This window comes from Pleurodeles waltl, unplaced genomic scaffold (assembly GCF_031143425.1).
Source record: "Pleurodeles waltl isolate 20211129_DDA unplaced genomic scaffold, aPleWal1.hap1.20221129 scaffold_125, whole genome shotgun sequence".
Classification (NCBI taxonomy): Eukaryota; Metazoa; Chordata; class Amphibia; order Caudata; family Salamandridae; genus Pleurodeles; species Pleurodeles waltl.
This window is the reverse complement of record NW_027149831.1, coordinates 354,987-382,496: the sequence shown is the minus strand read 5'-3', so window position 1 is coordinate 382,496 and position 27,510 is coordinate 354,987. Positions and strand designations below refer to the sequence as shown.

Genomic DNA, 27,510 nt, shown 5'->3' with positions numbered 1-27,510 from the left:
TGTAAATGATGCGTTATGGTTAATGTGTCTGACATATTGTACCTCCGTGGCTTCCCCTCTATGGTTGGATTTGCCCTACCAGCTTTCAGTTTTGTATGTTAGTGTATGGTGGGATTGTTGGTTCTCTCTGCTGTGCATGCTTTAGTGATGAGTGTCCATGCAGGACTGTGAGGGGTATCCATGCATTGGTACAGCATGCAGGGCTTGGCATTGGGATGAGTGAGATGTGATGGTGGGGTGTGTGGGATAGAGTGGAGTGTTGGGAGTGAGGGTGAGGGTATGTGTTGGCATGCAGGTAGGGGCGTGATAATTGTTGAAAGTTGACTTACCAGAGTCCAGTCCTCCTCTGACTCCGGCCAGGCCCTCAGGAAGCAGTATTGCCAAGACTTGCTCTTCCCATGCTGTGAGTTGTGGGGGAGGAGGTGGGGGCCCCACCGCTGGTCCTCTGGATAGCGATCTGGTGTCTTGCTGCTATGGAACATACCTTCCCCCATAGGTCGTTCCACCTGTTCCTGATGTCCAGTTTAACTAAGCAGTTTGTTTATTATTTTACACATATAAGCAGACAAATGTACTCCAGTGGAGAAAAAAACACAATAATTTAAGTTGGAGTCAGTGTGCTGATGCATTATGAATTTTTTCTATGGGATTACGCGTTGTTCTCTAAATCGAAGCTCATTCTTTGAACTAAAAATGTTCTGATATTTAGAACCCAAACCATGACAGCAGGATAGTGCACCACATGTGACCTACAATACAATAAGCAGCAAACGATTGTTTACAGGTAGTAACATTTGCCTACTTCCCTAGATATATCTGTCCACCTTTCACATAACAGCACAGTTTTTCAAGAAATATTTTCCATGTGTAATTTTCAGTCTTCTTTTCATTCCTCAGCACAGCAGTCGCAGAAAGAAAGTGTGAATAGTAAAGAGTAACTTAAAGCATCTGGAGGAAGGAAGAATGTTGTTCATAACATTAATAAAAGAAAACGCCAAAGAATACACAGGAGTGAGAAATTTAACAATAAAATACTTCTAAGGCACAAAAGAATATACACCGGCCTAGGAGCGTATTGCTGTGCTGAATGTAAGAAGACGTTTACTGGGAAGACACATCTTTTACTGCATGAAAACACAGACACAGGGCTAAGACAGTATCCCTGCATTGAGCATGAAACGAGGTTTGCTGATGAGGCAACTCTTATACGGCTAGAGAAAACTCCTTGCAATATGTTTGAGAAAAGCTTTACGCAGAAGGTACATCTTCAACAACATCAAAGAAAACACACTAGAGAGAGACCTTATCACTGCGATGTATGTGTGAAAAGCTTTCCTGTGAAGTCAGACTTGATACGGCATCAAAGAATACACACAGGAGAGAAGCCTTATAGCTGTACTGTGTGCGAGAAGAGCTTCAATCAAAAGGGAAATCTAGTAGACCACCAAAGCATACACACAGGAGAGAGGCCTTATAGCTGTGCTGTGTGTGAGAAGAGCTTCAATCGAAAGAGAATTCTTATGGACCACGAAAGAACACACACAGGAGAGAAGCCACATAGCGGTTCTGTGTGTGAGAAGAGTTTTACTTGTAAGGGAGCCCTTGTGCAGCATCAAAGAATACACACAGGAGAGAAGCCTTATAGCTGTACTGTGTGTGAGAAGAGCTTTAATCAAAAGAGTAATCTTGTAGGCCACCAAAGAATACACACAGGAGAGAAGCCTTATAGCTGTACTGTGTGTGAGAAGAGCTTCAATCGAAAGAGAAATTTTGTAGACCACCAAAGAATACACGCAGGTGAGAATCCTTATTGCTGTACTGTGTGTGAGAAGAGCTTTAATCAAAAGAGTACTCTTGTAGACCACCAAAAAATACACACAGGAGAGAAGCCATATAGCTGTACTGTGTGTGAAAAGAGCTTCAATCGAAAGAGAGCTCTTTTAGAACACCAAAGTATACACACAGGAGAGAAGCCATATAGCTGTACTGCATGTGAAAAGAGCTTCAATCGAAGGAGAGCTCTTATAGAGCACCAAAGAATACACACAGGAGAGAAGCCATATAGCTGTACTGTGTGTGAAAAGAGCTTGAATCGAAAGAGAGCTCTTATAGAGCACCAAAGACTACACACAGGAGAGAATCCTTATAGCTGTAATGTGTGTGCCAAGAGCTTTACTTGTAAAGCAACCCTTGCACTCCATCAACTCATACACACAGGAGAGAGGCCTTAATCACTACACTGTCGTCGGCAAGAACTTTAATGGAAAGTCAATTCTTGTATAGCACCAAAGAATACACACATGAGAACGCCATGTTATGAAAAGAGATTTAAACAAAAAGCGTCTCCTCAGCAACATCAAGTAAAACACACAAAAGTCTTCTCAAAGCACTGCCAAAAGGCATCTAAGATTCTACAGCTGAAATTAGACCTGCGACATCTAAGAATACATCAAGGCTGAGGTCCTCACTTTCCTCTGATTGTCTCAAAAGCTTTAAATTTAAGGACAAACCTCCGAATTTGCAGCATCTCCAAACAGAATGTGGGCCCTTCTGCCTTTCTTCATTAAGCAACAAACTTCATGGAGAATTGCTTCACTGCAAATGAGACTTTTTAGAAGCAAATGAAATGTACGCAGGTGTGATGACATGTTACCGAGTGTGGAGCAAAATATCTTGAGGGACATAACTTTGAGGACTCAACAAAAAGTATTGAAAACCTGGGCAAATAAAAAAAAAATAAGAATCAAAAACCATTTGAGGATGAAAAATCAAAACTCATTTCATCACTAAAGTAGGGACATCTACTTCCTATCAGCATCGTCAGACCAAGTGTGTAATAATTCTGTACAACCCGTCCAGACTGATAGATCAGAACAGAATACATGGCTGTGTAGATTCTAACAATTTACAAAGGTGGCATGAACCAAATTATTCTCTAATTTCAACTGCCTAAAATGTTACATGATTCATGCAGTTTTTAGATGGTTTATTCTGTTGAGAATAGCATTACACATTGTAGGAGGCTGGACTGGCTTGTAGTGAGTACCAAGGGGTACTTGCACCTTGCACCAGGCCCAGTTATCCCTTATTAGTGTATAGGGTGTCTAGCAGCTTAGGCTGATAGATAATGGTAGCTTAGCAGAGCAGCTTAGGCTGAACTAGGAGACGAGTGAAGCTCCTACAGTACCACTTAGTGTCATATGCACAATATCATAAGAAAACACAATACACAGTTATACTAAAAATAAAGGTACTTTATTTTTATGACAATATGCCAAAGTATCTTAGAGTGTACCCTCAGTGAGAGGATAGGAAACATACACAAGATATATATACACAATAGCAAAAATATGCAGTATAGTCTTAGAAAACAGTGCAAACAATGTATAGTTACAATAGGATGCAATGGGGAAACATAGGGATAGGGGCAACACAAACCATATACTCCAAAAGTGGAATGCGAACCACAAATGGACCCCAAACCTATGTGACCCTGTAGAGGGTCGCTGGGACTATTAGAAAATAGTGAGAGTTAGAAAAATAACCCTCCCCAAGACCCTGAAAAGTGAGTGCAAAGTGCACTAAAGTTCCCCTAAGGACAAAGAAGTCGTGTTAGAGGAATAATGCAGGAAAGACACAAACCAGCAATGCAACAACGGTGGATTTCCAATCTAGGGTACCTGTGGAACAAGGGGACCAAGTCCAAAATTCACAAGCAAGTCGGAGATGGGCAAATGCCCAGGAAATGCCAGCTGCGTGTGCAAAGAAGCTTCTACTGGACAGAAGAAGCTGAGGTTTCTGCAGGAACGAAAAGGGCTAGAGACTTCCCCTTTGGTGGACAGATCCCTCTCGCCGTGGAGAGTTGTGCAGAAGTGGTTTCTCGCCGAAAGAATGCCAAAAAGCCTTGCTAGGTGCAAATCGTGCGGTTAGCGTTTTTGGACGCTGCTGAGGCCCAGGAGGGACCAGGAGGTTGCAAATTGGACCAGCAGAGAGAAGGGACGTCGAGCAAGACAAGGAGCCCTCTCTGAAGCCGGTAGCACCCGGAGAAGTGCCAGAAACAGGCACTACGAGGATGCGTGAAACGGTGCTCACCGAAGTTGCACAAAGGAGTCCCACGTCGCCAGAGACCAACTTAGAAAGTCGTGCAATGCAGGTTAGAGTGCCGTGGACCCAGGCTTGGCTGTGCACAAAGGATTCCCGCCGGAAGTGCACAGGGGCCGGAGTAGCTGCAAAGTCGCGGTTCCCAGCAATGCAGCCCAGCGAGGTGAGGCAAGGACTTACCTCCACCAAACTTGGACTGAAGAGTCACTGGACTGTGGGGGTCAGTTGGACAGAGTCGCTGGATTCGAGGGACCTCGCTCGTCGTGCTGAGAGGAGACCCAAGGGACCGGTAATGCAGCTTTTTGGTGCCTGCGGTTGCAGGGGGAAGATTCCGTCGACCCACGGGAGATTTCTTCGGAGCTTCTGGTGCAGAGAGGAGGCAGACTACCCCCACAGCATGCACAAGCAGGAAAACAGTCGAGAAGGCGGCAGGATCAGCGTTACAGAGTTGCAGTAGTCGTCTTTGCTACTATGTTGCAGGTTTGTAGGCTTCCAGCGCGGTCAGCAGTCGATTCCTTATCAGAAGGTGAAGAGAGAGATGCAGAGGAACTCGGCTGAGCTCATGCATTCGTTATCTGAAGTTTCCCCAGAGACAGAGACCCTAAATAGCCAGAAAAGAGGGTTTGGCTACTTAGGAGAGAGGATAGGCTACTAACACCTGAAGGAGCCTATCAGAAGGAGTCTCTGACGTCACCTGGTGGCACTGGCCACTCAGAGCAGTCCAGTGTGCCAGCAGCACCTCTGTTTCCAAGATGGCAGAGGTCTGGAGCACACTGGAGGAGCTCTGGACACCTCCCAGGGGAGGTGCAGGTCAGGGGAGTGGTCACTCCCCTTTCCTTTGTCCAGTTTCGCGCCAGAGCAGGGCTAAGGGGTCCCCTGAACCGGTGTAGACTGGCTTATGCAGAATTGGGCACCTCTGTGCCCAACAAAGCATTTCCAGAGGCTGGGGGAGGCTACTCCTCCCCTGCCTTCACACCATTTTCCAAAGGGAGAGGGTGTCACACCCTCTCTCAGAGGAAGTTCTTTGTTCTGCCATCCTGGGCCAGGCCTGGCTGGACCCCAGGAGGGCAGATGCCTGTCTGAGGGGTTGGCAGCAGCAGCAGCTGCAGTGAAACCCCAGGAAGGGCAGTTTGGCAGTACCAGGGTCTGTGCTACAGACCACTGGGATCATGGAATTGTGCCAACAATGCCAGGATGGCATAGAGGGGGCAATTCCATGATCATAGACATGTTACATGGCCATATTCGGAGTTACCATTGTGAAGCTACATATAGGTAGTGACCTATATGTAGTGCACGCGTGTAATGGTGTCCCCGCACTCACAAAGTTCAGGGAATTGGCTCTGAACAATGTGGGGGCACCTTGGCTAGTGCCAGGGTGCCCTCACACTAAGTAACTTTGCACCTAACCTTTACCAGGTAAAGGTTAGACATATAGGTGACTTATAAGTTACTTAAGTGCAGTGTAAAATGGCTGTGAAATAACGTGGACGTTATTTCACTCAGGCTGCAGTGGCAGGCCTGTGTAAGAATTGTCAGAGCTCCCTATGGGTGGCAAAAGAAATGCTGCAGCCCATAGGGATCTCCTGGAACCCCAATACCCTGGGTACCTCAGTACCATATACTAGGGAATTATAAGGGTGTTCCAGTAAGCCAATGTAAATTGGTAAAAATGGTCACTAGCCTGTTAGTGACAATTTGGAAAGAAATGAGAGAGCATAACCACTGAGGTTCTGATTAGCAGAGCCTCAGTGAGACAGTTAGTCACTACACAGGTAACACATTCAGGCACACTTATGAGCACTGGGGCCCTGGTGAACAGGGTCCCAGTGTCACATACAACTAAAACAACATATATACAGTGAAAAAATGGGGGTAACATGCCAGGCAAGATGGTACTTTCCTACACACATACATTACAAAACACAGCAGATTGTTAGATAAAGACACTATAAGGATTATTTCATTGCATGCTGTAAAGTGTTTTGTGAGGTCAGTTGTGGTCCTGTTCTGTGTGAGGAGTGAGATTGGCAATTAGAGACTAAGGACACTGTAGCAGTGAGATGTTCCCCAAGAACCTTATTTTATACAATCAAGCTTTGCTAGTAAACCAGTTTTCCTGCCGGTTTCATGTGGCAGAAAGACAGAGCATACTTCAACCCATCAGTACGTTTGGTTTGTTTTCTCTGTCACAGGAAGGGGTGGGAGAAACCTGCGCTACCCTGCAGCTCCTCCGCCACCGGTCCCTCAGAGGTGCGGCATTCCAGTGTGTAGTCAGCTCCACCACTGCGTTTATTAGAGTAGTGCAAGAGTTACAAGTACAATTTGCATTGTTGATGTTTCCAGAGATGACTTGTTAAGTTTAACACTCGTGTTCCTTGGACCTTTCCCGTCACTGAGTTTATGGGTTGGCGTAATATATGCTGATTACTCTGGAGCATGTGGTATCAGTGAGTGTACGCAGCTTGCCTCCAAACCATTACATCGAAGCAACTGCACTGTGTAGGCAGTCGTGAAGCATACTGTGAATATGTTTCTCCTTCATCCCCCCGCAACTCAGCACACAAAAGATCCACCTGTAGCCATCAATGACCACGCAACAAGGGACCTACAGATGCCTGGTGTTAGGCTCTCTGCGAGGCTGCTCTGGTGTCACTCAGACTCCAGTGACAAAGTCACCACCTATATTTGGGCATGTGGGAGGAGCTTGCTGTGGCTTGTTTGATTCGTTCCGCATCCCGTCCATCATTAGTGTTTGTTTGCTTTTGTCGCCATAGGTGCGCCAGGTATGGGCTCACTACGCCACTGGGTTCAAGCTAGCCTGGCAGATGAAAGGTGATACCCTGAAACCGGTCCCAGAATCCTTGTTTCCGGTCCAGGCAGAACCTGGCCTGGTAGTTCATGCTGGACTCTTCCCACGGGGAAGTTTACCACTTATGTGATATGTTCAGCCATTATATAACTAATTCAAAATCAGATTCAACTTCACTGGAACCGAAGTAGGGAATACGTTTTACTATTCAAGTGACTGGCCACCCCACAGCAGAGAAGGATCTCTTGTCTGAACTGAGGGAGGAAACAAATACTGCTATGGCCTTGTATGTTATTAGTAAGAATTGGTAAAACATTTTGTTTGTGTTATCCAAGATTACTGAAAGATCTGGCCCCATGTGCAATGTCCCAATGATACATTTACTGGATTTATCCAGAATGGCCCTGAGCTGTAGGCTGTGCAGGTCTCCAGACCCTCTGGCAACCATACTGAGTAAACATTGCAACAAGATAATAGACAACCAGGTGGGCTACAACACATGAACCCACACACACATTATAAGGATGGCATGTCCTGGGCAATGATCAGTCCTGTGAAATTCACAGGAGTATTTGTTATTATTAATGAGTTCCCAAACTTTTCATCAAGAATAGACACACCCAAGAGTATACACAATTTGAATATACTTTTACTCTTTTATTAAAATCAAAGTTCGATTCTAATGCATAAAATGTGTATAGCTGTAACTATAAAAATAAACAGACCAGTGGCAATAGTAAATCTCCATTTATGAACAAACCCCTCGATTCATCCATCTAAGCTAGACCTAGTACCCCCAAGACCTTATTTGAGTTTCTTGGGTCGACTTCCTCTCACCCACGTACCTTAATAGGTGAATGAAGGCAGTGTTCCATACTTTTTTGTGTCCTAAACTTAAATACTCTATTTATTAATCATTTTGTGCTCAGGACGATCATTTATATAAAACTTTTTACATTGATAAAAACCATGAACACATTTTCTTCATAATGGGACTATGCAGCTCAGTGCAAACATCAAAAAACATAATTTGACCCAATAAATAAATTTGTACCATCCTGAGAACATATGGAAGCTTTTCAAACTGACAAACGTGTTAAAGTAATAGGAGAATAGATATTTGCTTGTTCTGTTGATAATGATGCAGCCATGATCTAATAACAAAACAAGATTTGAAGGCAATTTATGAACAAGATGGCAAAGATGGGACCAAAGATGTAACGGTACTTGCTGGAATAGTTGCAGATCAATGCTGATTGCATCTGAGAATGGTGAAACTGTTGGTGGTGTTATGCTAGTTAGTGTCACCACGTGTGGCAGCACAAGTCTGGAATAGTACATCACATCTTTAATGATGGGTAATTGCATTGCACTACTGGCTGCCTGATGCACACTTATTGGTGGAATTACTTTCCAGGCATCGATAGGGCAATTTAGCTGGTTCTTCCAGAGGAATGTCAATATAACCTATTTTATAGCAATTTTTGTACCAGAACACAAGTTTTGCTGAACATTTATGTTGATCATTTATGTTAATTTGATTTCTTCATTAGGTAAAAAATAAGAATTTCATATTCAACTACAAAAGTGTAACTGATATTTTACCAAACAGACAGAAAAGTAAAGAACTGAAGAAAGAGGGAATGAATCCAAAAATAGTTTTAAAGCCAGTCAACAGACCAGGTCCAGCAGTTTTAAAAACATGGACAATACATGTTGTTTCTGAAGCATGAAATACAGTATGTAATAGATCAGCAGCATGTGTCTGGGACTGAGTATGCAGGAGTTGTTGAACTTTGGATACAGACTAGGAGTTTTGCAGGTCTCATGTTACTGCTTCAGAAGCTAAAGGTACGTCTTTTTGAGTTAAAATTGCAGCGTTTGCTTAGTTTATCAAAGTGCATATTTATCATATCTGTTTTTGGCCAGGAGGAGTGTTAGGCATGTGCAGTAGGCAGACAGTCCATAAATGACACACAACTCAATAGGGAGATCCACATCAATTCACCAAACTAAAAAGTATCTTTATATATGTTTAGGCACCAAAATCAGTATAATCTGGTAAGTAAATTTTTCTGTAAACTTTTTTACAGTTTTGAAAAGTTTACACTGCAATTTTTTGAAGCTGCAGTTATATATTATTATGTTAAATACGGCAAACAGGGACTCAGCTGTGACTGACAGGACCAATCTTCCAGACTTAGCGTGTGTGTGGGGTAGGGTCCTCTGCTGAAGGTCATCTCAGGCAGCACTGGGGCAGCCGTGTTCAGAGGTGTAGTTCAGCCTTGGGTGCCCCGTTGAAGACCATGGGGATCGGTCCGGTCAGAAAGACGCTTCAAGCAGGGACTAAGGGTCCAGTCCAAGTGAACCAACGAGAGGGTTAAAATCTTGAGGTGTTTGGGGACGTGGGGACAGGACTGCCAGGTGCAGGGGTGTTCTTAGACATCAGGTTTCTGTCCCTGAAGCAGTCGTGTAGATGGGGCCTGCAAAAAAAGGCTGCAGCCATGTAGTAGGGGTCCATTCCAATCAAGCCAACAAGTGGGCTCAAGTCTCACAAGGCTCGGAAAATGTGGAGACACCCTTGGTCCTCTTCCCCTCAGTCTGGGCCAGATAGGTGGAGAGGTGTCCTGAGCTCTGCTACTCCACAGGAGTTCCTTGTGCTGGGGTGAAAGTTCGCAGCCCTTCTGGCTTTTGAAGGCTTCAGCTGCTGGAGGACAAGGCGCCTTTCTCACAAATGTCAAAGTCAGCATGCAGGCTGACAGGGATGGTCCGAGTCAGTCATTGGTGTTCAGTTCTTGTCATTTGCATCTCTGGGGTGTCCTTCTTCTTCTTCAGGTCAGCAGGATCTGATTTCCTGGTGCCAAGGGCTCCCCTAAATACTGAATTTAGTAGTGTTTAGGGTAGTGTAGGATAGGAGCCAATGGGCCACATACCCCTGGGGTCTCTTTGCCACCTATATGACCACTTCATGTGGGGACTGAATATAACCCTGTCCCAAAGTTCTGCCATCACCAAGTTTGGCAGACTTTGAAATTTCGTGTCCACATGAGACAACTTACCTCAGAGGGAAGTGGTGATAGTGGGGGTCAGGGGAGGTGGTTGGATTTCTCTTCTGAGGGAAGGTTTTGTTCTTGACCACCCGACAGCAAAGACTCTCACCCTTTGGGGACAGAAACCTGTCTTTTGGTGGCAGACTAATCGAAACTAGTCAGTTAGCACACAGGTAAACAGTAAGTTTTTCAGGGGGCACCTCTAAGCTGCCCTCCGGATGCGTGTATTGGGTACATCCATCACTGGCATCAGTGAGGGTTTATTAATATGAGATGTTTGATAGCAAACAACCCCATTTTGAGTGAAGCCATCAAGTGGTCATCATCCTTCTTGACCTCAGTGCGGCTTTTGACACGGTCAAACATGAGGTAATTTTGTTTAGACTTTAGAGTATGGGTGTGATTGGCCAAGCACTCCTCTGGCTCCAGTCAACCTTCAGCAATATAACCTTCCAAGTATTTGAGGGTGATCACAGATCAGATACCATGCCTTTAAATTGTGGGGTTCCTCAAGGATCTTCTTTAAGCCCCACCCTTTTAATGTTTATATGCGTCCTTTGGCTGAGGTCATCCTTGCATTTGGGCTTTCATTAGTTTCATATGCAGACGACACTAAACGTATTTTTTATATTTGCCTTGAGCAGGATGGTCAGTCCATATCCCTGGGTCCATGTAACATGGCAGTGGTCAACTGGATGAACCACTCAACCTTAAAACGCAAAACTCCTGATTCTGGGTAATTCTTCTCCTAATTTGCTTATTCTGGGATGGCCTAGAATTATGGGCATCCACCCCCCCTCCACCCCCCCTCCCCCGAGCTGGCTGTAAAAAGTCTGGAGGTGTGGTTCGATAAAGATTTGACTATGGAAACCCAAGCAATAAAGCTTGGCGCTACTTGCTAACTGAGAGCAAACAGGAATGTCTTCCACCGTCTTCCTCCTTTATCAAAAGGCCAGTGGTTCAGGCACTTAGGCCCTCATTATGAGTCTGGAGGTCCTAGGACCGCCAGACTCACGGTGGGGGCGGTCCGCCGCAGTTTTGGCAGTCCACCCGCAATATTATGAACATGGCAGATCCGCCATGTTCGAAACGCCGCCTCTGCCAGGCTGCTGCCAGCCAGCAGCCTGGCGGTCCCGGCGTTTGTAATCCTCCAGGGTGGCACTGCATGTTTATACTGCCAAGGAAAGGCTAGCAGAATGGGTGACTTGGGGACCCCCATGGGTGCCCCCATGCACAGCCCCGTTGTGCATTTCGCTGCTGTACACGCTGCACCGCCACATTGACTCTGGCCCAGTGGGTGGAAACACTGTTTCCAGCATGAAAATCATTATAGGGCCAACAGGCACTTCACCGCACTGGGGGTCAAGTGGCGACAATGAGTTCTTTCACAGGCTCGACTACAGAAACGTGATGTATCTGGGAGCCCCCAAATAAGCAATTAATAAACTACAAGTGGTGCAGAACTCTGCTGCCCGTCTTCTCTGTAACGTTCCTAGACATCAGTTTGCCCGGCAAGCTCTAAAAATGCTTCATTAGCTACCGGTAGATCAAAGGATCACAGTTAAACCTCTCTACATTGCACGCAGGTCACTTACCCGGACGGGACCCAAGACTGGGCACTCATGGGTTACTCCCTATAATCCAGCTAGGTCTCTGCGTTCCTCTAATGCCCATTTAGTAAGGGTTCCCATCGTTCACAGAACCAGGAGAGGTGGTCATTCCTTTCAGTACAATGTTTCCAACCTTTCGAATTCTATGCCTACTCCCTTGCGGGCCTCTGATTCGGTTATGTCATTCCGTGAACAGCTTAAGACTTGGCTATTTGCACAATCCTTTCGTCCTCCCTGCTAAGGATGCAGGGCTTTTGCTTTTCTGCTGTACGTTTAAAGTGTGGTACACTGTAGTGCTGGGATGGCTCAGGGTAGCTATGCGCTTTACAAGTGCCTAATAATAATGTAGCTGGGGAACTTGCGTTGACCAGTGTCCATCACATGTACTTAAAATGGCTTCTCTGATCACTTACTATAACTAAGAATTGACAAAGACATAGCAAGGACATATCTGCTCTTGTAGATGTCCACACATGTAACATAACGCACCCTGCGTTAGGACTGTAAGGCCCACTGTAGGAGTCACTTACATATATTGCACATAATGGTATGGGATGTGTGTGCCATGTTGTGTTTTCATTTTTAGCTGCACCAAGACCTGCAAGGGCAGTCTGTTTGTGCTAGGTGAGGTGTTCCTGAGGGTGGCATAATACATGCTGCAGCCCCGGGGAACCCTCTTTGGTACCTATGCCCTAGGTACCAGGGATACCATTTACTAGGAACTGACAGGGGTGCCAAAGGTATTGCCAAATGGGGAACAACTGTGCTGTTTTAGGGAAAGAGATCTGGCACTGGGGACCTGGATAGCAGGAACCCAGTGCACTTTCAGTTAAAATCACATCATGTACCAGGCAATAATGGGGGTGACCATGTCAAAAAGGGGCACATTCCTCCAACCAGAAATGTGAGATAGGAATGAATAAAGGATGCAGGTGCTGCAAGGAGTTTCCAAGCAAGGCTGGTGTTCAAAAGGTTACAAGTGCTATGAATGGTGAACCAGAAGGAAGAGAGTGTCTTAGTGGCATGCTGCATGTAGAGGTGCTGATACAAACAGGATTGTCTTATGTCCAGCAGTGGTTGTGAAGGGAAATTCCCTATGTGCTGTAGGATAGTGTTGTGCATCTTGTCATACCATACTAAAGATGTATGTTTCTAACAGTCATTGAAATGGAAAGCAGTGACTCACGTGGTCACTAATCAATGCATAACGTAAGTAAGACGTGGCTCTTCAGCTACAGAAAAGGAGTACTTTCTATTTGTTTGATTGATAAATTATTGTATGGTGCATATCTTGTAGAGAAGATTATTTTACTTGATGTGAGGTCAAGATGGCAGAGTAGCAAGATGGTAGATTTGTTTATGAGCTGGCATGACAACTTGAGTGTTTGGAATACCCAATTCAGCAGTGTCGAGGCATACATTTAGGATTATGTTTAAACTTGACACCAATTGCAGTTAAAGAAGCAGCTCTTTAACTATATGTGTAGCCTGAAGCCGTAGAAAATAACACTAATCTGAGAGATAATTTTAGCCACAGATTCCTTACCTTAGGATATTCTCCGGGTGTCAGATTGGATTTGTAAATTTTCGAGCAGTACCCCTGTAATCTTTAAATGGTGTCGTACAGCTCTGTGCATCCGCATCAAAAGTGATGTGCAGTGCATATATGGGTGCCACCCAGGTGCACTGATGTCTGTTCTTTTCATTTTGCGCCAGTCTGGGTAGATGATTGTAGAGCTACTCCTAGTCTTTTTTTGACTGACCCTTTTTTGACTATTGGTTGAAACCCATTATTGAGATTGAGTTTTCCTGGAGTGATAGGAATGTCACCCAAGAAACCTGCTGGTTTCAAGCCGTGTGGTGCCTGTCAAAGGAATATGTCTGGGTCTGCGACAGACCCATACTTGGTTTGTCTATAGTGCTTGGAGCGAGACCACAGCTCAAAAGCCTGCAGGGACTGCCATGCCATGCACCCAAAGACATTGAGGTAGCACTCCTTCAAGCTCCTCAGTGCCTGACGTTGGACAGCCCTGCAAGGATCAAGATCTCAGTCGTAGAGCTGCTCCCATTAATAGTCATATCTCCCCAAGTCCTCGGGCTAGTGGTCGTCCAAGTCCAGGGTTGAGGCGCAGGAGTGTTGGCGCAGTGGGCCCTGCTCTTCAGCGGAGTTTGTGTCAGGGTCTGCTCTGTCCCTTCCTGATTTTCTCAGAGCCGGAACGACCCCCGCCTAATTGAAAGGGTTCTGTGAGGCTAGGCTCCTCATATTTGGGTGGCCCGACCCTTCTAGAGTGCCTTCGTGCCCCACAAGTTCTGGAGAGGCACTTACTGGATTCCCGCTGGCGAGTTCGTCTTCGGCACCAGTCGGGACTCTTGGATCCGGTGTTGAATCCAGAGCACTGCTGCCTGTGAGGCAACAACATTTCTTGATGCTCACACCAGCACCGATGCCCCATGGCATTGCCATCCCTATTTTCATACCTGACGCCTGATCTTGTGCTGACCCGGATGCTGACTGGGGCCCTCTGAGTTGGAGCCAGTGACTTTTACTTTTCAAAGGCCTGGAGAGGTAGACAACTGGGAAGGGTCTGATAGCCCTTATGAATGGCAGCATCCACTAGATGACACAGAGGACAACAGGTATGAGGAACTGGCAGATAACAATGGTCTAGACACCTCACCAGACACTGGCTTTGTCTCTTCCCTACCATGACTACAGAGGAGGGTACCTTAGTCACAATGTTGTGGATTCAGTGACAATGAAGACAGACATCTTGACTGAGATGTTTCATCTGGAAGTTGCCCCATCTGAACCTTTATTCCCCTTTTATGAATCCTTTACTGGCGTCCTCCTTGGGGCCTGGTCCAAACACTGCACAGGGGCTCCTGTCTTTGCGCAGGGTGACTGACCGACACCATCACCCCATTCTTAGGGCCCCAGTTTCCTCATGCAACTCCCCACTCCGGAAAGCTTGGTGGACCAAACCTCCACCTATAGTGTCAACCTGGCATGTTCCCTATTACTCTACCTGATAGAGTTCTTGTTCTCTGCTGCCAGCCTAGCACTACAGTCAATGCACACTTCATGCCTCTTGGGCCAAATCACCCACGCAATCTGGAATTTGAGTGCACAAGTGCTGCTAAGGTCTCGGACTAGGTCTGAGCCATACTCTCCCAAGCCATTGCTGACAGGAGAGATGGAGCAAAGTTCACCATACAACTGATTCCCTGGGAGAGCAATTTTACCATCAGTGGCCCTCCGGCACCACGCCTGGCTGAGAACTGTTGGCTTTTCAAGAGATGTCCAAGCCTCGTTCCTGGACACAACCTTTGATGGCTCTTTCCTGTTTGATGAGAAGGCGGACTCATCGCTGGAACGCTTTAAGGACATCAAAGCTATGGCCAGGTCCATGACCCCTCACCAAACCCAGTCCACCTTTCACCCTTTTTGGGGCAAAAGAAGGCGTTTCCAACCACGTCTATTCCCTGCTACCAGCTTCCTACCCTTTTCGTGACTGAGGATGTGGTTCTCACAGACAAAGTTGGACAGCTTGCCAGAGGTCTGTCCAGTCCACCACTCCCCCAGCAGCCACAGCCTCCAAACCCTCTTATTTTACCCTCATACCATCCATGGCATCCATTTTGGGCAGGACTCACCTGCACCACGGGCAGTCAGTAACATCCAACAAGTAAGTTTTACAGATTGTCCAGAAGGGTTACTCCATCTCTTTTCTGGACACCCATTCCCCCCACATAGGACCAGCTGATGGAGGAAAATCTCTCCTTGCTCCATCAGGAAGTGTTGGCTTTCTTGGTGAAGGGAGCCATTGAGAGGAAAGCAGGTCTTGCTTGCTACTCCTGGTACTTTCTGCTGCCTCTGTCCTATCCTAGACCTGTGCCTAACCAACTTCTTCCTGAAGAAGGAGAAGTTTAGAATGCCCATCCTAGCCAAGGTCCTCTCTGCCCTGGGCTCTAGAGACTTGATAGTGGCACTGCACTTGCAAGATTCTTATTTTCACATCTATATCCCATCTGCCTACAGACCTGCAGCTCACTGTGGGCCAAGAGCACTTTCTGTTTGCCTTGCTCCCCTTCGGTCTTACCAGTGCCCCTCAAGTGTTCATCAAGGTCATAGTGGTGGTTGCAGCACACCTGTGAAGGTCAGGGGTACCAGTCTTCCCCTACTTCGACGATTGGCTGTTAAAAACTGGCTCGCCCCACACAACCATTTCCAACCTCCAGACTATGGCAAAGCTCCACATTCAGTGTGGTTCACAATTAACGTGCCAAAGTCACACCTCACTCCCCCTCTGAGGCTCCCTTCCGTTAGAGCCCTTCTGGACACTGTGCAAATTCCGGCTTAAATTCCGGAGTGTCAAGTCCAGGAAATTCTGGCTATGATATCGATGTTTGAGCTCCTATCCAAGTTTTCAGTGAGACTGACTTTGAGGCTATTGGGCCTCATGGTCTCCTGCATTCTGATGGTGACTCATGCCCGTTGACATAGGCGGGCCCTGCAGTGGGACCTGAAGTTCCAATCGGCACAGCATCAGGTGAATCTCTCTGACATGGTCCAGATCTCAGAGGGAACTGCAAAAGACCTGCAGTGGTAGCTGAGAAACCGTGATTGAATCAGCAGCAGAGCCCTTTCCCTACCAGAGCTGACTGTAGTGACAGATGCGCCACTCCTGGGATAGGGCACCATCTGGAAAAGATGGAGATCAGCGGACTCTTGTCAACTTCTGGCCTGATTTCAAGGGTCCGGGACTAAGGTGGCACCACTTGGCAGGGTAGGACTCACAGATGGCAGAGTCCAGGTGTTAGGTTTCAAAGCTTTTGAATGCGTGTTATGTCCCTGAGGCTTCTGACCAGGAAGCCAACCATCTAGCTTGTCCTTGGATTGACTCTGGGGTCCTGGGTTCAGATTTCCATGTCCAGTCCTTCTCACCCAGGCAAGAGGGCAGGCAAGAAACTGCACAGCAGAGCAGCAGGCCTTCAGAGTAGCAGTCTGGCAGAGTGGCAGTCCTTTCAGAAACACAGACAGGCTTTCCTGGCAAAGTCCACAGGACCCGAAGTGTACTGAAGCGTTTGTGTCTGAGGTCCAATATTTATTCCTGGTGCCTTCATTGAAGTAGGAGAAGCTTCTAAAGGATTCCCTTTGAAGTCCACAGCTTTCCTGCCTCATCTCTCCTGGCTCTAGATAAACTATGGGGGTATGCAGCCATTTGTGTGAAGGCAGTAAACAGCCTAGTCAGGTGTAAGTGGGGTTATACCTAACTGTGCCCTTCTATCTTGCCAGTGATAGACCATTCAGGCACACCTAAGCTCTTAATTGCATATTGCTGTCTACGAGGAGTACACAAAGACTAACTGTCAAATACACCTATTCATGTTACCCAGGGACAGGCTGCAGGCACTAAATAGCCAAGGCAACAAAATGCGAACTTCCTGAAAGTGCCATTTTCAGAATTGCAATTCAGAATCCAACTTTACCATTAAAGATGGCTTTTAATTACAATTCTTTAGACACCAAACCTGCCTTTCTACCTGCTCTCAATTAGAAGTTACAGCTTTTTCGGTGACTTCAATGTTATCCTATGGCCCTCGGGGGAGCGTAAAACAAATGTAAACATTTTTCACTACCAGGACATGTAAAACCTAAAGGTACGTGTCTACTTTTTTACATTCACTCCACCCTGCCCCTTGGGCTGTTTAGGGCATACCCTAGGGGTGTTTCATATGTATTAAAAAGGAATGTTTGGGCCAAGAAAAATAATTATTTTGCCAGGTGAAAATGGTGGTTTAAAACTCCACATACAGGCTGCAGAGTCATGGTTACACAGGATATTTAAGTGGGTGATACAATCAGTGCTGCAGACCTGCTAGTAGCATTTAATTTACAGGCCTGGAGTACATGTGGTACCACACTTCTAGGGACTTACATGTAAATTAAATGTGGCAAGTGGGGATGAGCCATTTCCGCCATGTTTTAGAGAGCAAGAACAAGCACTTTAGGACTGGCTAGTAGTGGGAAAGTGCACAGAGTCTTTTTTCTTTTAATGTTATTGAAATGTTAAGAATACAAAACCACCCCCTGAACACAGTAGGAATACAATAAATATACAGATATCCTCTCAGGCCATATAATTAGTTCACATAATTCATAGATTCCTGCCTTTGTGTATTCGAAAAGGGATAAACAGGAGAGAAGTGATTGGTGCAGTGAATTCATTCATTCACACTGGCCCATGCTCCCTCAAAGACAGAAGCTAATAATCCCAAGGGTATGACATCATCCTGACCAGATACTTCAGAGCGAGGAGCCCTCCCACCCCTCCTTTTGATCCTTAATCTACTCTTCAAGGGGGGGGGGGCAAATCAACAGCCCCCTTATCCTTATTCTTTGGCCTTTCTGCAGATACAGAGCCCTTTCACGGTTGTATATTGCCAGCAACCGAGCCAACCACTGACTAGAAGCAGGAGGCATAGGGTCAAGCCAGGCCGAGGCGATACACAGCCGAAATACAACCAAACGGGTAAGCAAAAATGATGCTGCATTTTTGATAACGGTTTCTTCCTGAATACCAAGTAGAATCAGCTGGGAGGACAAGGAGATTTTCAGCCTAAATTTTGGATTACAGATCTCAGAGATTTCATCAATAATCACAACTAGAGCAGGGTACCCAGTAAACATAAATAATGTCTGCCCCATTAACTTGACATCTTGGTCATCAAGTCCCCTTATCCCCACCCCACTTAGCAGTCTGCCCCAGAGTGTGATATAAATCAAAACATCTTGCAAATTAGCAGAAAAAACAGGTTTGGCAAGGCAGAGAGAATCTGGGAGAGTAGGGTTTATGGTAGCAAATATCTCCTGCCACGGTTATCCTGATCATCCTTCATGAGTAGATTGAGGGGACCATATAATTCTCCTAATGGGCACGGCCTACCTCTTAATGGAACATCCACCAGGTCCAACCTAGAGAACCTGAAAGGACATCTCCCTTCCGGCTGAGGAAGTCATGAAATTGAAGGTTATTGAAAAACTCCCTATGGCCGGTCTTATATTTGTTTTTGAGTTCCTCAAAAGAAACCAAGCCAGAATAAGAGTAAAAATTCCCCAGCCTAATAAGGCTGCGCGCCTTCCAGGGAGAAATGGAGGGATCTTGAAATATATCTGCCAATAACAGATTATTATAAAGAGGTGTATAAAAATTCAGAAGGCCAATGTCCAGATTTTTGTGAACAACAGACAAGACCTTAAAAACACCCTGCAGGGACTTAAATTGGACATTCTTGAAGTAGCTAAATTCAAATTGCTCCCACAAACACCCCCAAGCCTTTTCCCTCAGCAGCAACTCACAGGGAGAAGGAGTATGCTCAACTGCCCCAATACTTCATCTTTATCTTGAAGCAAAATTAAACTTTGTTGAAGTATCATAGCCCAGTAATATAGCTTAAGATGCTGAACTGCCCACCCCACCTTTCCCGTGGAAGTGTGAGAAACCTCAGTGCTCTCCTAGTCTTAGCATAGGTCCAAAAAAACCTATTCATAATGTCCTCAAGTTTTTTAAACCAATGATTTTCTACTTCCATTGGGATGGTATGGAAGTGGTATAGAACCTTTGGGAGGAGCAACATTTTCACGATATTATATCTGTCCACCAATAAGAGATGTAAGTTGTTCAACCTACAAAAGTCCTTTCTAGCTTTCCCTATGAGGGTGGTCGAGATTATTACCCACAAATTTTATCTATGTTGGCAGAGATATTGACCCCTAAGTAGACCCCACTATCTGCAACCCGAGTGTCCCTCAGCACATTTGCGGCTTGCCGAGGTTACCAGGGGCGGTTCGGCGCGCAGGGAGGGGGGGGCAGGAATTTGAATAAACTTTCAAAACCACAGCGCTGCCACTCCTCCGTCTTGCAGTGCAGGCACAGACTACCAGCCTGCCCTGCGGGCACTCCTGATGCTGCTCATAGCAGCAACAGGATTGGCTGGGAGCACCCAGAGAGAGCACTCCCAGGCAGACTGAAAGCCTGTGTCTGCTCTCTTCAGACTGGCAACACAGTGCCGGGCTGGAGAAAGCACACTGTGCTTGTGTGTTTGGCTGGCCCAAAACAGCCAGCCAAACATACATGCGCATTGAGGGGAGTGCACAGTGGACTGCCCTCACTGCTTGTCATCCCATGGCCCACACCTTTCACATCGAAGGGATAATAAACCTGGTTTATTATCTCTTCATTATGAAAGGTTTGCAGCCTCATGCTGGCATGGGTGTGGGGGACGCTCCTCCACCATAGCAGAGGAGCAGTCACTGCTTCAGCAGGATATTACTATTAATAACAACTTGTGTTTTATCATTGTTCAGTAAGTATCCAAAAAATCGTCCAAACCCATTAGCCTCACTTTCAATATCTTTTAAAGTTACAGCGGGCCAGATGTGACCAGCACCACGTCGTCAGCATATGCTAAAATCTTTGTATCCCATCCATTAAAATGAATTGGAGGGATTGCAAGGTTATTGTCGAACCTCCATATATAGGGATCAATATAAATGGCAAAAAGTAGAGGAGAGCATGGGCAGCCCTGCCCTGCCTTGTTCCCTTTTGAATCATAACTGGGCCTGACTAACTACCCATTACAGTAACCCTGGTGACAGGGTCTTGGTATAATGCTCCAATTCCCTTGATAAATCCTGACCCAGTACCAACTCTTCGCTTAGCGTCCCAAAGATACCGCCAGGAGACCCTATCAAATGCTTTTTCAGCGTCCAACAAAAAATAAAGCCTAAGGTCTCCGGCTACTGCAGAAGCATCGAAGAGAGATATCACGCGATTAATATGATCCGTCATTCCTTTCCCAGGCATAAACCTGTGCTGTTTGGGAGACACGATTTTGTTAATCACCCTGGAGAGGCACATGGCCAACACTTTAGAATAAATTTTAGAGTCCCCATTAATCAAGGTAATTGGACAATATGAACCAAGAACCTATGAAAGGAGGCAAAGAAACCTTCGGGATCCGAGACTAACCCAAACGTGGGATCACTTACTTCCCTGATTTCCCTTTGAGCCTGTTTTTGTCAAGTACTAATGACGAGAGGTGACCCACCTGCTCGCCGAACTCAAAAGATTTTTCTTTCCAGGCCCCAAATGTGTCATCTGCCTTTCTGGCAGCTATTTCCAAAATTGCTTTAGTAATTGCCACCTCTTGTTGAGCTTCCTGGATATTATTCCATTTGAGGCTGCAGTTATAAGCTTAGTTTTGGCAGCTGACAAAGCCTCATATAGCTCAAGTAGTTTAGGCTTCCCCCTCTTTTGACAATTCAAGCTAAATCTTAATGTCTCCCCCAGATACCACCCTTAAGTGCATCCAAACTACCCCCACCGCAGCACTCCAATGTTTTCTTTCTTAGAAATCTGTATACACCTATTGATATAGTTAATATAATCCTTGTCCATCAATAAAGCTCAATCAAAGTTTCAGCTCGAGGTCTGCGTAACCCACCCTTTAGCTACCATTTCCAACACTAATGTGCTATGATCAGACATAACACGGGGAAATTTCTCTGTTTTACAATCTGGGAGGAGAGAGTGAGAAACAAAGAAATATTCAAGTCGTGTGAGTGTCTAGTGTGGTGGTGAAAGATAAGTAAACCCAGAATCCGTAGATCTTTTATCCCACCAGACGTCCTCCAATCCGTGATCTTGGATCAAGTTATACAATGCACGGAACACCCTAGGCTTTCACCCAGGAAAACTTTTGAGACGCTCCAAAACCCAATCCCCAGTAGCATTTATGTTAAAATCACCACAGACAATAATTTATGAGAGCCACAGAGTGAGTCAAGCAGCCCTGGGTCATCCGTAACCGGTCCATACATGGAACAAAGTCTAAATACCCTGTTTGGAGAATGGCATTCTGTTAGGACCATCACCCTTAATTATCCCCATGTTAGTTTAAAGTTAAAAAGCTTGCGCCAGGCAAGGATCGCAACTCTTCTCGTCTTAACTCCTTGTAAAGTTGCCTTCATTAATTGAAATCCCAAAAAATCATTAATTTTCTGTCTAGCACCTTCAATATGTGTCTCTTGTGGACATGAAATGTCAGCTTTTAACATCTGGAGCTCAATAGCAATCCTTTGTGTTTTTTTCCAATCATTGTGCCAGCAGATGTTGACTGAAGCTACCTAACAATATACATGATAAAGATATAAGTGAACGCTGAAAAATGGACCGTGTACCAATTAATCCCCCATGACTAAGCCGGCACTTACAGCTAATAGAAAGTGAAAATTTACACCAGCTAAAAAAACATAACCAACCTCCTGTGCTGTCTCCAGTCCCCCACCCAAAATCTTCCCCACACCCTTCACCCAACCTATCCATGTGCACCCCCACCCTCCCTCCCACCACCACCACCTACACAGAGCAATCACATCAGAACCTGAGTGATGACACCCGATTATAAGCACGCTGCCCCCTAAGACAACTCTCTTAAGCCTGAGTCGTGGCACTGGCAGAGAGTTTCTTTAAACATTCTTGAGCCTTTATTACTGAAAAACAAGTGTGAGTCTTTCCCCTGCAAACATCCTTTAGACAAGCAGGGTTCAGTAGGAAAAATTTACTTCCCAGTTTTTGAAATGGATTGAAAAGCTGTCTAAGATGCCACCGCTGCTCCACTGTGGCATGACAAAAATCCGCTCTAACAAAGAAAGAATGCCCATCAAGCTCTCTTTTGGTATTAGGTCGTGCTTTCTTGTAGATAGCTTGACGCAAGAGGAAGCTTCCAAAATACACAAGAATAGCCCTGGGTTTTTCAGGTTCTGTGTCTTGATGTTTCATTAACATGTGGGGGAACCGATGAACCCGCTGAACCTCCGAGCCCCAATCCCACTGAGAGATTTCAGTGAATGCCCCTCTCAGTAGAGACAACATAAAAGAACGGATATTACTTCCCTCAGCCCCTTCAACAGTCCAGAGGAATCGTAGATTGTTCCTACATTGATGATTTTCGAAATCTTCGAGTTTCCAAATGACCGTTGTCATCTGCATATCTTGGGAATCTTGCTGGAGCTTCAGAGACCCAACATCAGTCTCAAGAACATTGACTCGCTCCTCAACAGAGGAAACCAATTTCAAAACAAGTTTTATTGACTTTTTGATAGCACCTTGTAATTTCTTCGGAGCAAGACAGGCATGATGACTGTTACTGCATACGTCCTCTTGAAAATGTTTTATAGCTTGGAGGATCAGCAAAAGTGAGGGTTCCATAGCAATGGGCAAGGAGGTTAAAGTAACATACTGGGATTGACCCACAGTTAAAGGGTTTGACCCAATGTTTCCCTAAGGATACATCTACTGGGTGGCCAAATAATCTCATTTTAGCTTACGGGCAATATTCTCATCGGAATTCCCTATGTGGCCGCCGTGTGATCCTCTCCTTTTATATTCCCTTTAGGGACACTTTAGTATAGTTGTTAAACCATGTTCACCAGGAGCACTACTAATGCTAGGGACTGAGGTGCTATCCTCTGCAGACGATGTGCTGCTAAGATTAGATCAATCTGAATCATCAGTCATAGAGAAGAACTTTTCCCGATATCAGGGGACCCAACGGGAGCCTGTGACTCAGCCTCTCCTGTTCCAAACTGAACCAAACCCACCCTCAACAGGGAATTCTGCACAGGATTCTGCAGGGCTGCTGGGGGATCATTAGAGACGGTGTTACCAGCAGGATCAAGCGAGTCCACACCACGTTTATCTCTCTTCTGGCCCCTAAGAAGGGGCTTATCCACGTCAACCTCCACCTCCATCCCCGTACCTGACAGCAGAGCGTTCTCTGGACCTTTAATAGCGCTTCTTTGTGGTCTTCCAAGCCTTCTTTCATCACCCTCCGCAAGCTGGTTCATGCTCTCTGTTGCTTCTCCATTCGCAGGACTTAAAGGCTCTGTAACAGGATTACAACCTTCTCTTGGTGTGTCTGGCTGACCTCCAGAAGTAGAAGCAGGGAACATCTTCCTAATTGATGGCTGAGAGACATTAATGGAAAAAAGGGAGGTCCATCAACCAAACTCTGTTGCAGCTTCTTAGCTTCCGGCCCCCGGGTTAGCAAAGTGGCTTCCGCCGTCTCATCCAACTTCTTCTTCTGATCCTGCTTTGAGCTGCAGTGGGCAGACACCGAGCCGATTGTAGGTCGGGTCTTGCTGACTTTAAGACCTTTCCCAGGCATTTTTCATGCTGGGGGCTGCCGTAGCAGAGAGCGGCACAGGGCGTGGAGAGTGCAGCATGCCGACAGGAGAAAATGGAGTCCTGAGGCGGCAATCTCTTGATCAGCCATGAGAGTAACACCAATCAAACCTCGGTACCATGCCCAACACCAGCCTGTCATGCAGAAACATTGGCGTTTGTTGCCCAAATTCGTTTAGTCTCCTGCCATCCTTTCCTGCTGTATTCGCTCAAACGGCTGGAGTGAGGAGGAGCAGCGGACAGGGTGTACTACACAAGTACCATCTTGCTCTCCGCACAGAGTCCTAAGGCAAACGAAAATGGGATCAGCAAAAATAGAGGTGGTGGAGGCAAAAGGTTAGGAGGAAGACCGCCCCAAAGGCTGACAGGTCTAATGTGTCCACCCTCCACACTCCCCAGCTGAAAGTGGAGATGACTACCCAACCGCCTGGGAGTTCTCATCACTAAGACGGAAATACCTAGAGATAACATCAGCATTACATGGTCTTAACTGGTGTTTCTCTCCTACTGGTACACCCATATAATTCCCTAGTATATGGTACTGAGGTACCCAGGATATTGGGGTTTCAGGAGATCCCTATGGGCTGCATCATTTCTTTTGCCACCCATAAGGATCTCTTACAATTCTTACACAGGCCTCTCAGTGCAGCCTGAGTGAAATAACGTCCACGTTATTTCACAGCCATTTACCACTGCACTTAAGTAACTTATAAGTCACCTATATGTCTAACCTTTACTTGGTAAAGGTTGGGTGCTAAGTTACTTAGTGTGTGGGCACCCTGGCACTAGCCAAGGTGCCCCCACATCGTTCAGGGCAAATTCCATGGACTTTGTGAGTGCGTGGACACCATTACACGCGTGCACTGTACATAGGTCACTACCTATGTACAGCGTCACAATGGTAACTCTCATGTATTACGTCTAAGATCATGGAATTGTCACCCCAATGCCATTCTGGCATTGGGGGGACAATTCCATGATTCCCCGGGTCTCTAGCATAGTACCTGGGTACTGCCAAACTGCCTTTCCGGGGTCTCCACTGCAGCTGCTGCTGCTGCCAACCACTCAGACAGGTTTCTGCCCTCCTGGGGTCTAGGCAGCCCTGGCCCAGGAAGGCAGAACAAATGATTTCCTCTGAGAGAGGGTGTCACTTGGAAATAGGTGTCAGGGCTGGGGAGGAGTAGCCTCCCACAGCCTCTGGAAATGCTTTGATGGGCACAGATGGTGCATCTCTGCATAAGCCAGTTTACACCGGTTTAGGGATCTCCCAGCCCTGCTCTGGCGCGAAACTGGACAAAGGAAAGGGTAGTGACCACTCCCCTGCACCTCCCAGGGGAGGTGCCCAGATCTCCTCCAGTGTGTCCCAGACCTCTGCCATCTTGGAAACAGAGGTGTCTGTGGAACACTGGACTGCTCTGAGTGGCCAGTGCCAGCAGGTGACGTCAGAGGCTCCTTCTGATAGGCTCTTACCTCTCTTGGTAGCCAATCCACCTTCCTAGGAAGCCAAACCTCCTTTTCTGGCTATTTAGGGTCTCTGCTTTGGGGAATTCTTTAGATAACGAATGCAAGAGCTCACCAGAGTTCCTCTGCATCTCCCTCTTCACCTTCTGCCAAAGGATCGACCGCTGACTGCTCAGGATACCTGCAAACCGCAACAAAGTAGCAAGACGACTACTGGCAACCTTGTATCGCTTCATCCTGCCGGCTTTCTCGACTGTTTCCAGGTGGTGCATGCTCTGGGGGTAGCCTGCCTCCTCTCTGCACCAGGAGCTCTGAAGAAATCTCCCGTGGGTCGACGGAATCTTCCCCCTGCAACCGCAGGCAACAAAAGAATGCATCACCGGTCCTCTGGGTCCCCTCTCAGCACGACGAGCGTGGTCCCTGGAACTCAGCAGCTCTGTCCAAGTGACTCCCACAGTCCAGTGACTCTTCACTCCAAGTTTGGTGGAGGTAAGTCCTTGCCTCCCCACTCTAGACTGCATTTCTGGGTACTGCGTGATTTGCAGCTGCTCCTGTGCACTCTTCCAGGATTTCCTTCGTGCACAGCCAAGCCTGGGTCCCCGACACTCCTTCCTGCAGTGCACAACCTTCTGAGTTGTCCTCCGGCGTCGTGGGACTCCCTTTTGTGACTTCCGGTGGACTCTGGTTCAGTTTTCTTCTAAGTGCCTATTCAGGTACTTCTGCGGGTACTTCCTGCTTCTGTGAGGGCTCCCTACGTTGCAGGGCGCCCCCTCTGTCTCCTCATCCAAGTGGCGAGATCCTGGTCCTTCCTGGGCCACAGCAGCATCCAAAAACCCTAACTGTGACCTTTGCAGCTAGCAAGGCTTGTTTGTGGTCTTTCTGCGTGGGAACACTTCTGCAAGCTTCTTCACGACGTGGGACATCCATGCTCTAAAGGGGAAGTTCCTAGTCATCTTCTTTCTTGCAGAACTCCAAGCTTCTTCCAACAGGTGGCAGCTTCCTTGCACCCTCAGCTGGCATTTCCTGGGCTCCTGCCCACTCTTGACACTGTTGTGACTCTTGGACTTGATCCCCTTGTCTTACAAGTACTCAGGTCCGGAAATCCACTGTTGTTGCATTGCTGGTGTTCTTCCTGCAGAATTCCCCTATCACGACTTCTGTGCTCTCTGGGGGTTGTAGGTGCACTTTACACCTACCTTTCAGGGTCTTGGGGTGGGCTATTTTTCTAATCGTCACTGTTTTCTTACAGCCCCAGCGACCCTCTACAAGCTCACATAGGTTTGGGGTCCATTCGTGGTTTGCATTCCACTTTTGGAGTATATGGTTTGTGTTACCCCTATACCTATGTGATCCTATTGCAATCTATTGTAACTTTACACTGCTTGCATTACTTTTCTTGCTATAACCTGCATAATTTTGGTTTGTGTGCATATATCTTGTGTATATTTCTTATCCTCATACTGAGGGTACTCACTGAGATACTTTTGGCATATTGTCATAAAAATAAAGTACCTTTATTTTTAGTATATCTGTGTATTGTGTTTTCTTATGATATTGTGCATATGACACCAGTGGTATAGTAGGAGCTTTACATGTCTCCTAGTTCAGCCTAAGCTGCTTTGCCATAGCTACCTTCTATCAGCCTAAGCTGCTAGAAACAGCTCTTCTACACTAATAAGGGATAATTGGACCTGGCACAAGGTGTAAGTACCTCTGGTACCCACTACAAGCCAGGCCAGCCTCCTACATTGGTTGTGCAGCGGTGGGATAAGTACTTGTAACTACTTACCACTTTGTCATTGTGTACTTTTCATAAGAGAATAATATACAAAACAAGTTCAGTGTATGTACACTTAACCAAAAAGTTTTGCTTTTCTCCTCTTTCACTTTCTACTAAGTGCTGAAAAGTACTTCAAAACGTCTAAAAAGTTTGAAAAAGGTTTTTTCTCTGTTCTTTAAAAAGTTCTGAAACTTTTTCTTTCTTCTCACTGTCTCCAAACCTTCTTTTATCATGTCTGCTGTAGAGTCTGCTCTTAAAATGGTCAATACTACCTATGACAATTTAAATTTCAAGAGCCTAAGGAGTCTCTGCTTAGATAGAGGTTTAGTGATAGGAAAGAACCCTACAAGAGAATTTCTGTATAACATGCTCATTGTGAACGATGAGTCCCTAGCTGGCCCTTCAAATGAGAAGTTAGTAGATAGCTCCCATTCTGACTCAGGGGAAC

The 27,510-nt window shown here is 46.2% G+C and overlaps 1 protein-coding gene across 1 annotated transcript; it reads left to right on the top strand.

The window, feature by feature from the left end:
- The first annotated feature begins 815 nt into the window (after nucleotides 1-815).
- Nucleotides 816-2,601, top strand: LOC138273933 (zinc finger protein 271-like). Its single transcript, XM_069218914.1, has one exon. It carries the CDS (start codon nucleotides 1,233-1,235, stop codon nucleotides 2,229-2,231), a length of 999 nt encoding a protein of 332 aa, XP_069075015.1. The 5' UTR covers nucleotides 816-1,232; the 3' UTR covers nucleotides 2,232-2,601.
- Nucleotides 2,602-27,510: the final 24,909 nt, after the last annotated feature.